Source organism: Pseudorasbora parva, chromosome 23 (assembly GCF_024679245.1).
Source record: "Pseudorasbora parva isolate DD20220531a chromosome 23, ASM2467924v1, whole genome shotgun sequence".
In the NCBI taxonomy this organism is placed as follows: domain Eukaryota; kingdom Metazoa; phylum Chordata; class Actinopteri; order Cypriniformes; family Gobionidae; genus Pseudorasbora; species Pseudorasbora parva.
Genome location: NC_090194.1, coordinates 32988615 through 33001599, shown reverse-complemented (window position 1 = coordinate 33001599; position 12985 = coordinate 32988615). Strand labels below are relative to the sequence as shown.

Genomic DNA, 12985 nt, shown 5'->3' with positions numbered 1-12985 from the left:
AGAGCACGGTCCGTGTATCATCTGATCATTTCATTTCCTATTTGTAATGAAATAAAGAGAAAAGATCAAACAGCCCTTTCATACTTTTTTGTTTAGTTAGATTAATGCACGGAAAATGAAATTTCGGCCAGATTTCTTTTTTCATGGGCGTGGACACAGAGCAGCTCAACTGTCCTGTATGCAACATTTTACTATCCATAAAAAAAAGATTGGAACAGTAAAATGTTTGATCAGCAACAATTTTAACACAAGCACTGAACATGCAGCCAGATGCGGTTTGATGAGGCCAAGAACGCATGTCAGATCATTCAAACAAAACAAAAGTTATTCGTCCTGGCTTCAGAGTTCAATAACATAAAAATCTGAATATATATATATATATATATATATATATATACTCAAGAGACAGATGCAGAGGTAACCTAAACGTTTTATTTGTGTAGCCTATATTTAGCCGAACTTTAAGTCTTTAACTTTTTTTTTTAGTTCTGTGCATGAATTTAAACTAAACAAAAAAGTATAAAAGGACTGTTTGATCTTTTCTCTTTATTCTATTACAAATAGGAAATGAAATGATCAGATGATACACGGAACATGCTCTGTTGGACTTTTCTGACATCCGTTACTCTTCCCTGATGATGACCTCAGGCCTGCTTTCTGTAAGATCTGAATTTGATGATGTGAATTTCTTCCTCATCTGAAATCTTCAATCTGTATTTCCAAAAACTGAATTTTTCCAGTCCATTAAATCAGAACAAAATATCTGCTATTTGAAAAAAACATGTCGAGACAATTTCAACATAAACAGTTCTGTTGTGTCAATTTCAAATGTTCTATATTCAACACTTAAAAATTCAAATTCAGAACCATGTAAAATGCAACATATTTAATTTTGTTAGGTTACACTTGTCAATAATTCAGATTTATACCATTCAAATTCAGATCATTTTTCTAGCTCCATACTTTTAGTAATTGTGTGTACATGTCATTTGTTGTACAGTTTATTTTTTTTTACATTAATCTAAATAAAAATACTATCTGAAATAAAATGTTTAATTTGTCAGTCAGTTAATGGTTATTATTACAAGTAAATAATGTTTTTATGCATCGAGTTTTATTTACCAACTGCACTATAATGCGAGCAGGGAGCTACCTGTTGGTCAACAGAAAGAACTGCAGCAGCACGCTGCCATCTTGAAACCAAAACAGACTTTAATGGGCTCCTTATGAATGACTTCTGTATTACATTACAAGAACACAATGGCAAAATGAGAAACAAATGATTTCCTCAGTAACAAATGAGCTGAGCTGTCTGTTCCAAGGAAAGAAAGAAAGAAAGAATACAAAAACCTGTTGAAAGGAATCTTGATCCATCTTTAATCCATGTTTAACAAATTAAGTCCTGGGGACTGCTGTAATACATAAAACAGGACCATGACACATGGAATAAGCATCTCATTCAGGAATGGCAATAAAAAAAAAAGAAGAAATCTCTATAGTAAGGAATGTGCATGGTTGGGGGACGATTAAAGCTGGCCACAATCAGAGATCAGGATCTTGGCTGAGCACTTCCCGCTGCTGCTTCCTTTTTCCTCCATGGCATCCACCACACTCAGTCCTTCCACTACTTTCCCGAAAACAACGTGCTTGCCATCGAGCCTGTTCATTGAGAAACCATACTTTTAGCACTAACGTCAAAAGTAAATACAAAAACACTAATGTTATAGACACCAGTCAGAAAGAAGCAGTTTACCAAGCTGTATCAGCGGTGCAGATGAAGAACTGGGATCCGTTGGTGTTCGGTCCAGCGTTGGCCATGGACAGGGTTCCCTTCCCTCCATGCTTCAGGGTGAAGTTCTCATCTGCAAACTTGTTGCCGTAGATGGACTTTCCACCAGTTCCGTTGTGGTTGGTGAAGTCGCCACCCTGCGTGACGAGAGCATGACATCAGCGTGATGTCAACCACAGCATCCGACGACATCACGGGTTTAGAGCTTACCTGGCACATGAACTTCGGGATGACGCGGTGGAAGCCAGAGCCCTTGTAGCCAAAACCTTTCTCGCCAGTGCACAAAGCACGGAAGTTCTCTGTGCAGATAGAGACATTAATACTGCATGAGAAGAGGATGTCAGCATACTATTATTTATAAGGAACCAATTTAATGTGGAAAAATGCTCACCAGCAGTCTTGGGTACAACATCAGCTCTCAGCTATTTAGATACAAAGGGGGAAAACAATAAATGGAAATTAAGCTGGTGTTCAAGCTTACTTAAAGGGATCGTTCACCTTAAAATTAAATTATGTCATAACTCGTGTTAAACCTGTTTGAGCTTCTTACTTCTGCTTTATGCAAAATATATTTTAAAGAATGTCAGTAATAAGACAGTTGCTGGTCTCCATTGTCTTCCATAGTACTTTTTCCTACCAAGGACACACACACATGTGTGTGTGTGTGTGTGTGTGTGTGTGTGTGTGTGTGTGCGCGCGCGCTTGTATGTATGTATGTATGTATGTATGTATGTATGTATGCATGTACACACACACACATACACGAACTTCATACAAGTTTGGCACAAGTTGAGGGAGAGTAGATGACAATTTACATTTTAGGGTGAACTATCTATAACTACAGAAACTGTATACATGCAAAGTATGTGAGTGAATATAAATGGATGGGTATTATCAATTTTTTTAAAGAAAATTTCATTTAATAATAATTTCTGTTCTATTGCGTATTTAAGTTGAAAACTAAGTGTATTTGTCAACATTTTGCAATTTTACCGCGTCAATCCCAATACGCACTTTCCCACTACGCATGACGAAGATTCACTTTTAAACCATAAGCTTTCTTTGAATGCAACATTTTTAACAATGAACATAAGAGTCAACAATTGAAATCATAGCAAATAAAATACCGAGATAAACAATTGAAGGAGGCTGTGTTATTTCTCGTTGCGGTTAAAGTGTGAAGGTAGTGACCCGTTTGCGTTTTATCAATAGGTTGTATACCACTCAGGGTTCCTCAAGCTTGGTCCTGGAGGCCCCTGTCCTGCAGTTTAGCTCCAACCCTAATCAAACACACCGTCCTATGGTTTTCTAGTGATCCTAAACAAGGTTAGCTTGCTCAGGCGTGTTTAATCAGGGTTGGAGCTAAACTCTGCAGGACAGTGGCCCTCCCAAGAGTTTGAGAAACCCTGCCATAACTAAAAACGGGACAAAGACTTGAGCAGGTTAAATAAAACTCCGTGACTTCCGCATTTCTCTGGTAACGTCGAACATCGCGCGCGTTACAGACTGCACTTTTATTAACATTTATGCAGTATCACTTCAAGAGGAGCTCAAAAACGTATAGCCTGTGAATTCTAAGCTCATTTTAATGCGTCATTATAATTAAATGTAAATATTCGGTTCTGTTGAACTTCAGCCTTCACCCCTCCCTTTTCAAAATGGCATCTTGGGCTTTGAAAAAACGGGTGAAAATGGCGTCTGCATAAAAAAAAAAAACCGCGTGCAGCGCAACACGCGCAGTCTGCGTCTGTAATCAGCGAAAACTCCGCCATGTGCGCAAGCTGTCAGTCTCCTGTCAATGGCAACAGCACAGCTTGTTTTCTGCATGGCATTGATAAACATCAGAATGACGAATTAGCGTTTCATGTCAATCACAGCCGGCAATACCGAAGCGCCCGATTAACGGAAAATAAAAACATTGTTACAGTTCGGCGCGGAAAAATTGCTTTCCCATGCACCCGCTTTAAGAAAAGGAAGCTTTATTCGGATTACATGTACAAGGTTGTTTTTAAGGAGATAGTAAGCTTTAAAAAGATGATGGGATACACAATCATAAAACCAAGCATTTAGTGAGACCTACCTCCATTACAATCCTCCCAGCAGCCTTTCCATCGATGGTGATGTCAAAAAAAACTTTGGGGTTGGCCATGATGACAAACAAAATCAATTTGTATTAGCAGCTGATCACCGAATGAATCCTACAAAATGCCGTAGCTCACCGGGAAGTAGGATGCGTGCGAAAAGCGGGATATAAAGAAGCAGCCAGTAGACCTTTTTTTCAATTGGAACCTATGAAGCTGTGGAACCGCTGAATGACGGACGCGTCAGCCAATCAGATGCGCTGCGGGTGAATAAATTAGCGTAGCGCTCGAACTCAGAGATCATAGGGAGGGCGTGTGATCGACATCCTTACTGGCCCGTTAGAGTAGGTAGAAATGACGTTACTGCATTCCATCCAATGAGCAACGAGGGTATGTCGTGGGCGTGTTCCGGCGAGCTGACATGGCGCGAGGGCGGTGGCCAACGGCTGAATTCGCCATTACTGCACAAAACTGTATCACGAATAACAAATGTTTTGAAGATTACATTTAGAATTTTTCAACATTTATGCGAACTCAAGTGATATTTAAACGTGCCACGGTAAGATATAAAGCGAACTATGTTACAAAAGCTTTCTTTCCCCTAAGCACTTCTTCCGGACCCGCCCACTGAGCGGCGTTCCCGCGTCTCGACACATTGCGGTGCTGCTCTCCAAATAAAGCCAATGAAACGCGATGGGGCTTAAGTCTTTACTTATAAAACATAATGGAAATATTTCACATCTTTAGAAAAACAAATCGATTTCAATTGTACATGTTTAATTCAATTGATAGAACTTGATGATCCACCAACACATGACAGTCAAACATCTTTTTGAACAGTTTGATCAACAAGTGATGCTGGTTTCTCAGTTTTTCATGATTATGGTCACAGATTTTGATGAATTCATTTTTTTTTCTCTTTCTAACAAATTCATAAACTCTGCTAGTTAACACAGAAGAGAGATGCATACAGGCCCATCAATTATCTTTATAATTATAATAACAATTATTATATAATCAAAGATAAAATTGTATGATACACAAATGACTTCAAACAAATGAAAAAAGAACAAAAGCACATCCGTTGACTCATGATGCTCCCTGTATTGTTAATATACAAACTGCACTTCGCTAACGGTGCCCAAAGAGCGATGATAAATAATAAAATCAGACAAGACAGGAATCGACAGCAGACTCATCTCCCCGCCACGGTTTCTCTGCTGAGAAAGCGAGCGCTGAATGGAAAACGGGGGGAATGAAGCGCATGTCTGACATGAGCTCTTGTCATAGTGTTTCAAATGTTCTTTTTTCCATATGGGGTTAAGAGAAAGTTCACATCTGCGACAATAATAATACTATATCTGTACATATTTCACATGAATCCCAATGTTTTCCTCCTCGATTATGAGTGTGGCTATAAACATTAGTCCATTTCCTGTTGTGACGCTCCCACCCACCCAGATTTGTCCAAGCAAAATCTCACTAGGGGAAGGTATTTGCCCAAAAAAACGCCCTGGTTGTGACTCCTCATGTGCATTTGTGTGTTTTGTGTAACCTGTCTACAAGGTGCTACTGGGCTGCTTGTGCTCTGTCTGGTTTCACACATTTTGTTGACCAAGAAAACTTGTTTTCTACCAAATAACAGCCCAAACTTGCATATTTAAGGGCGAGTGAAATGCAAGCGAGGGTGTGATTTGAGCCAACGATTATCAGGGACACTAGTCCTTTCTTGTAATCGTAGAAATCCATAGACCTCGTGGCCTTAAAATCCACTGGGGAGGAAGACCGTTTTTTTTTTAAAAAACACTGAAGGGGGAAAAAAAACTAACAAAGAGACAGACGAAAACAGAGAGCAGGGTGTGGCATAAAATTAGTCTGAGTTTGTGCCAAAACACACAAACAGTGTGGCTTGAGGTGTGCGTGTGTGTATTTGTGTGGGCGTCACAAAATATGACTGATTATTTGCCTTCAATTTCCTTCTTGTGTAGGCAAACACGTGGTGTGCAAAATGTAATAGTGCACTTTTTAATGCTACTTTTCAAGGTCTGACACGTTGCGATTGCCTCTATTAGCACGTTTAAAAGGAAAAAAGGCTACACTTGAGGTCTCCTTCAAGTAAAGTACATTTAAGATTGAGTCATTTGTGGTTTAAAACCACGTGGAGCTAGCTTTGTGGTCATCTTTGGGAGAAAAAAATAAAATAAACATAAATCTGACTGTTTATTAAGAGAATTAGGTTTAGCCGCGTTTGTTTTTCAAGTTACAACAGAAGTGAGACGCTTTGGCTTTCCCCGTTTAGTACTTTAGTTCAGCACTGAAGTTAGTCCCTCATCTAATTTAGATTTAAAACAGGAGCTCCAATGAAAAACAAACAATGACCTGACCCGTCCCACCCTTCCACACACACACACACACACACACACACACACACAATGTCATTTACACCACACAAGTCTGATGTGAGATGAGGCATCTTTCTACAAATGATTTGAGAGAACAGGAACTCTTCAAACTGAAATTCACAATAAAATCTCGACAGAGTTCAGAGAAGCAGACGAACAATAACATTGTCACAGGAGAAAAAAAAAAGATCTTCGTTGCACCTTCCCATGAGTCACTGCATTCCAGTCTCAGAAGGAAACAGTGCAAAGACGCAATCAGATATCTGTTACGCTTCCCCAAACCTCCCCTCGACGAGCTGGGAGTGTGCGGGATTAGGGAGGCTGTCTGTTGGACGGTGATGCGTGGCTGATGGATGAGAGGGAAAAGGGGCTCAGTTGCTCTCAAACAGAGAGAGCAGGTCATCGTTACTGTTGTTGGGAAGGTCGGGAGGACCCAAGTAGGACAGCAGCTCATCTGGGTTTGTCAGCTCTGGGAGAAGCTGGAAAACAAAAAGGGAAATTCGGGGTTAAGAATCGGCCTATTGCTGAACTCTCAGTTTATAATCATAATGATACATACAACATAGTTGGCTTTTCAAGACATTAATAAGCATTCTGAAATATTTACAGATAAACTACAGTCAAAATCAGTGAACCTTTCAAGTAATCAGTAGGCCCGGATGGAATATTTTTGCATTGATTTTGGAGGGAAATCTCTGGAATGATTTAAATATGGTCACACTAGACTTTGAGCATGTGAACTTTCTACTGACACTGATATGACATCACACTATGCTGCCTCTTTTTTACAAACCTAAATTCAAAATATATCAAATAATAATAACTGCAAATAGTGTGTTCTAATTCAGCCAAGAGGTCACGCAGTGATCTTTTATTGGTCACACATCTTCATGTGATATAAATTCACAGGTCAGAGTTCACTACAGCTGAACTTAAGAGTGTCAAATGCAAAATTTGTTAGCATGAGCTTGCGTTTTTGGCTCTCTAGCATTTGTTTTACTGAACTGCATAGTTTAGTGTGACCGACCCTTTAAAAGGTGATGTCACATTAACAAATTCAGCAAAATTTTGCAGAAAAAAGGTCAATTGTCTACTGTCAATAGCGTAGAAGTCACAAAGAAATCACTTTTACCAACATGCTTCGGCAAGATAAGAGAGACCCCAGTAGCAGATCTAGACAAGTGGTGCTGGGACAGAGAGGGGTTTAGGCATAGCACGTAAAATGAACTCTGTCTAGTTGGCCCGACGACAGTAGATAATAAGAAGGGATTTGATTGGTTTCTGTTCAAATCAACAATACCATCATCCAAAACAGTTAGTAAATGAACATGCATCCCAAAGCAGATGTGGGGATGAGCACTATCCAAAAGTTTTAAACATGATAAATTGCAGAAATGGGACCTAAATTGGCAAGTTGGTAGTGGGTGTATACGGAATAAATGCTGCGGGACTGAGCATTTGATTGAGACTCTCAGCAGACCTCTAATTCAAAATCATGTTTGATCTGGAATAGATGATTGATTTCGACTTACATCAAGGGGCGGCTCTGGAACGTCGCCAGGTCCCCCAGGGCCCCCCAGCCCAAAGCTGTCTGTGTGCATCCGGGGATTCTGGGAGGAGTTGCGGGAGTGCATGGGTCCACCAGGGCCACCCATGTTGGAGTTACCATGGAGAGCTTGATGCTGCTGTTGCTGCTGCTGTTGCTGCTGCTGTTGAAGAGGATTGTGGGAAGGGTCCATGCGACTAGAGTGGGTCATCTTTATTCAGGAGGGAATGTGTAAAGAGAAAGAGAGACGGTCAGTGAAGCTGGAACACACTGCACAGTAATTTGAAGTGTCTTGTGCTTAGTTTGGAGTGTGTGACGGGGTGGGAAAAGCAGCAGCTGTGAGTGACAGACAGGAACACTGTGCTGTAGCACACAGAGATGTTTGAATAGCTCTTACATCTAATGACATACGTGGATGACAGAAACCAAGATGCCAGGATTAAACATTTGGGTATGCATTCAGCACAATACATGCAGCAAACTAGCCATGCTATTTCAAGTTGTTGTTTATGGATCCACATGATAATGAGACAGATCAACAGATGGATAGATAGATAGATGGATAGATGGATAGATGGATAGATGGATAGATGGATAGATGGATAGATGGATAGATGGATAGATGGATAGATGGATAGATAGATAGATAGATAGATAGATAGATAGATAGATAGATAGATAGATAGATAGACAGACAGATAAGAGATCGATCGATAGATAGATAGATAGATAGATAGATAGATAGATAGATAGATAGACAGACAGACAGACAGACAGACAGATAGATAGATAGACAGATAGATAGACAGATAAGAGATCGATCGATAGATAGACAGACAGACAGACAGACAGACAGACAGACAGACAGACAGACAGACAGACAGACAAGAGATCGATCGATAGATAGATAGATAGATAGATAGATAGATAGATAGATAGATAGATAGATAGATAGATAGACAGACAGACAGACAGACAGACAAGAGATCGATCGATAGATAGATAGATAGATAGATAGATAGATAGATAGATAGATAGATAGATAGATAGATAGATAGATAGATAGATAGATACAGACAGATAGACGGATATATGGCTAGAGGTCGACCGATAGTGTATTTTACCGATATCGATAACTAGGTTGGACCGAACTGGCCGATAACCGATTAACCAACCAATCTTTTTTTTAATAGATACTGAATAAAAAAACAGTTAAAGTAAACTAGTGTTGAACTTATCTACAAAACAAGTGCTGAACCTTTAAAAAGGAACTGAACTTATTAAATGACAAATATGTAAATGAAAATATTAATGTATCAATTATACCACGATCATTCATGTTAGTTCATAGTGCATTAACTAATGTTAACTTTAACATTTAAAAATGTATTAGTAAATGTTAAAATGAATGATCTAACAATGAACAATACTTCTACAGCATCTATTAACCTTAGTTAATGTTACAAATGGACTCAAAGTGTCAAATGGACTTATTGTAAAGTGTTATTATTTCATATAAACAGTCATCTTAAATCAGTCATGCTTAAAAATGGCCATCTTTAAGTATCTACACAAAGGCCATAGCACAGAAAATAGATGCGTATGTATATTATATGTACACGTTATTTGCTTCAGTTTTAACACTTGATTATCTAATCAAAATAGCAAAATATGTTTTACAGTGATGATAAAAAAAGACCTGAAATTGGATGCATTTCTGATTTGTTTCTGTCAGCTGCATGAACATCAATTTCCTTTCTCACGTCACTAACTAGACTAATGCAAACAGATGGTAACAATCGTGACATTAATCATTTGAGTCAGGTTTGCCTGTATTGTTTTAACTGTTTGAGGTACAACTAATGTTAGCGTCCTCTCAGTCTTGACGGCAAACATCCTGTTGTTCTTTCTCTATTAATGCAGCATCTAGTCAACAAATTTATAATGAAATGAAATATGTAGTGTTGTGTACTGTATACATACCATTTTGTTGTCTATGCTTTAAATCTGCATCTGAAGTGTCCCGCTCTGTGCAGCGCGCAGTCTCGCGTGTCAAAACAAACTCCACAAAGCGTCAGTGATAGTTTTTTATTTCGCCTCTAGAGGCCGCACTTGTACTGTATAATGACAGCAGACCCTTCTCAGGCATTCCAGCAACAGACGAAAACCGGAAAAAAACGAACAGTGGGATTTTTTTTGCCCGTTAACTGATTGTTCCAGCAATCAGTTATCGGTGCCGATTAAACGGCAAAAGCAATCAATCGGTCGACCTCTAATAGATGGACAGATGGATAAATAGATAGACAGACAGATAAACAGACTAATAGACAGACAGATAAACTGATAGGCAGACAGGAGGATAGACAGACGAATAGACAGATAGATAAACACATAGACGGACTTTATCAATCCCTTGTGGTAAAATTGTACTAACAGGAAAGCCCACCTGTCCTGACATCGGGTGTCCCACAGGTTTTTCAGGGGTAAGGAGTCCACTCGGCAGGTCAGCCTGGTAGGACAGTGGGGGCGGCCCGGAGGCAAACTCCCCAAGGGTCGGTGTGCCAGGAGCATTGGGAAAGTCTGAAAAGCCTGGTTGGTTGGAGTATCCTGAGCCACCTAAAAGATATGCAACAATAAACATCGCCTGGAGGTTAAAACGCACTTCATTCAAATCTATTATGACTCCAAAGTAGAGTATTCAATAGTAAAATACGAACGGAAACATTTTTATATACACATAAATGCCTTTGTGGTCCCTATGAGGCCTTAACAATCAGGGCCCGTATTTATCAAAGTGCTATTTTAGTCTTAAGTGCTGAAAATTCATGAAATTTACTCCTACTTTCAAACTTAAGTATAAAAGCAAGTTATCAATTTTCTTAAAGCTAAGAATCACTCTTACTCTCCCAGTTATTAAGACAGCTCGAGAGGTCTCTCAAGTGGTTAGGCGCTGAGGAGACAGAGACGTGCGCAAATCTTGCAATAGAGGGAGAATGTTTTCGAAATGTTTGACGACAAATAGTTAATTAAACAGTATTGTTTGGACAGAGCAGACATCATCTTTTTCAGCGCTGGTTAATGTTGGGTTTTATTTAAAAAAAAAATTAAAAAAAACACTGTTCGGGAAATTCAGCAAGCAGAAGCGATCGCTTCTTCCTCCTGCCATGTCGGTTTTCTTTTGGAATCCATGGTGGCTGATTATATATTTAAAAAAATCTAGGCTATATATAGGCAGGTCATTTAACAGCACACCAGTTTAAAAAAATTAATTAAATGGATGAAAACATGTATATCTTTCATTTAAAATGTGTATATTATAATGTATTCTCTTGAAAACTCTTTATTGTCAAATGTGTATTGATGTAAACTCCTCTTAGGAATTTCACTATTCAATGTGAATTTATCTGAGGATATTCTTAAATAAGGACATCTATTCAGGGATTGGTTCATGCCTATGACATCATCCAAAATTCCATTTGTGGCACAGCAAAGTGTCGTAAATCCACTCTAAGACAAGCACTTAAGATTTAGTCCTACACTTTACTTAAAGTATGATTGGGACGCTTGATAACTCACTTTTAAGCGCAGCTTTGAGCCAAGAATGTTTTTACTCTTAAGTCAATTCTTAGCAGTGTTCTTGTGAGTAATTCTAAGATGTTTGATAAATACGGGCCCTGATATGACAACTACCTTGGCTGGGATAATCAGGCGTGTTGCTGCTGCCACCTTGTGACAGAGACTGGTAGGGCGAGGAGGCCGGGCCCAAAGCTGCAATCATCTCCATGACGTTAGGCAAGATCATATGACTTGGGCTCAGGGTGCGACAGCGTTTCAGGGCAGGGCCGTCTGGGTCCTCTTTAATATGCAGGTCTGGTTTCACCGGGACTGGCTTCCAGCTGCACACCGGATCAATGGTGATCTCCTCATAGTCCGAACTAAACACAAGGAGAAAGAAGGTAAAAACTAAAAATACAGAACACACTGCAACTTATTTTGACAAAGAAGCTTAAATTTAGACAGGAAGGGGATGTCTGACCACAACTCAAGGAGTGAAAACTGGACAATACTTGTGACAGTAATGCGGCTAATTTTGGAAAATGCGACAACCAGTTCTTCCTTGGAAATGCTTGTTAAAAAAGCCTGGTAATTTGTGCACTCTAATTCTTGGAAAGTGAGTAGATGCCAGCCAATCATACTGGATAGGCCTGTTTCACCCAGCTCTTGCCAATTTTGTGCACAGTATATGTCACATGGTGAACAAACAGTCTATGTACGGTCCACGGACTGGCAGATTACAATTGATAGTAGTATAATTTAGGGTATCTCTTTTGTCCAATGACAGTTTAGATGCTACAGAGGTTGCATAATTGTAAGGAAACTTACTTCTGGATGTAGATCAGAATGCCCAACATGTACTGGTCCACTTCTAGTCCCTCCAGAAGAGCCGTTTTACTGCAAGGAACAAATTAGTTTGTAAAACTGTACAAATATGACAACTATATAGCATGTGAAACCATGGGAGGCTAATAATAGAGGTGATAAAAATTACATTTAGCACTGTTATTAAACTTAGAGTTTTTCATAACTTTGAGTGTTGTATGATGACAAAGGGATCTAAATGTAAAAAACCCCACAAAAAAACAATTACAAAACCAATATCATCTGTTCCTGAAAATCTGTAATATGAGCAGACCACTGCTGCAGTATGGATATATCATTCATCCCTAATAATTTTCTTTGTTTTAAACAAGACATGGAATGAAGATAAACAGCAAGGAGAAGAAGGTTCTTACTTGCACACAGGACAGCGCCAAGTTCCTCTCTCACAGTTGAGCTGCAGGTATGATTCCAGGTCAAAGCACTGTGGACAAACAAAGACGTTATTTGCCACAGAAACTCACTTCATGGTGTCATGTGATTTAATATTAAATTATCGTCCCTTCTCACCTGTATATGTCTGCAGTCATGGCCCCTGGCAGGAAGCTGGATGCGGCGGAAGGTGATCGGACACTTGAGCGAGACCTTGATGGCCGTCTGTTCCACGCCGTCCTCGCCGTTCAGCCCGGGAGTTCCTGGGATGGTACCGCTACTGAAGTTCCTCTTAACTGGGGAACAATATGAGGAGGATGAGTTACCAAAAATTGGGATTGGTGAGATTTTTTTAAAC

General features: G+C 39.5%; 2 protein-coding genes across 5 annotated transcripts in view; both read right to left on the bottom strand.

Annotated features, from left to right (window-relative positions):
• Positions 1 to 1353: 1353 nt before the first annotated feature.
• ppiab (peptidylprolyl isomerase Ab (cyclophilin A)) lies at positions 1354 to 4087 on the bottom strand. Its single transcript, XM_067433765.1, has 5 exons — positions 3870 to 4087; positions 2181 to 2211; positions 2000 to 2088; positions 1754 to 1926; positions 1354 to 1659 (listed from the first exon to the last, which is right to left on the bottom strand). The coding sequence occupies exons 1-5, from the start codon at positions 3936 to 3938 to the stop codon at positions 1527 to 1529; spliced, it is 495 nt and encodes a 164-aa protein (XP_067289866.1). The 5' UTR covers positions 3939 to 4087; the 3' UTR covers positions 1354 to 1526.
• Positions 4088 to 4564: 477 nt separating this feature from the next.
• zmiz2 (zinc finger, MIZ-type containing 2) overlaps positions 4565 to 12985 on the bottom strand; it is a 52851-nt gene continuing 44430 nt past the window's right edge. For 3 of the 4 annotated variants that reach the window (XM_067433762.1, XM_067433761.1, XM_067433763.1), the window contains exons 13-19: positions 12766 to 12923; positions 12612 to 12679; positions 12202 to 12270; positions 11509 to 11753; positions 10253 to 10434; positions 7805 to 8029; positions 4565 to 6751 (exon numbers count right to left, since the gene is read on the bottom strand). In XM_067433762.1, coding sequence (XP_067289863.1) covers positions 6644 to 6751; positions 7805 to 8029; positions 10253 to 10434; positions 11509 to 11753; positions 12202 to 12270; positions 12612 to 12679; positions 12766 to 12923 — 1055 coding nt within the window. In that variant the 3' untranslated portion in view covers positions 4565 to 6643. The remainder of the gene's footprint in view (positions 6752 to 7804; positions 8030 to 10252; positions 10435 to 11508; positions 11754 to 12201; positions 12271 to 12611; positions 12680 to 12765; positions 12924 to 12985) is intronic. The other variant, XM_067433764.1, reaches the window with a different exon arrangement.

What these genes read in the sequence shown, in the direction of transcription:
- ppiab (XM_067433765.1), bottom strand. Translation starts at nt 3,938, where the DNA reads ATGGCCAACCCCAAAGTTTTTTTTGACATCACCATCGATGGAAAGGCT. An exon ending in CTGGGAGGATTGTAATGGAG is followed by an intron (nt 2,212 to 3,869) that starts GTAGGTCTCACT and finishes GTATCTAAATAG; the next exon opens with CTGAGAGCTGATGTTGTACC. An exon ending in TGTTGTACCCAAGACTGCTG is followed by an intron (nt 2,089 to 2,180) that starts GTGAGCATTTTT and finishes CTATCTGCACAG; the next exon opens with AGAACTTCCGTGCTTTGTGC.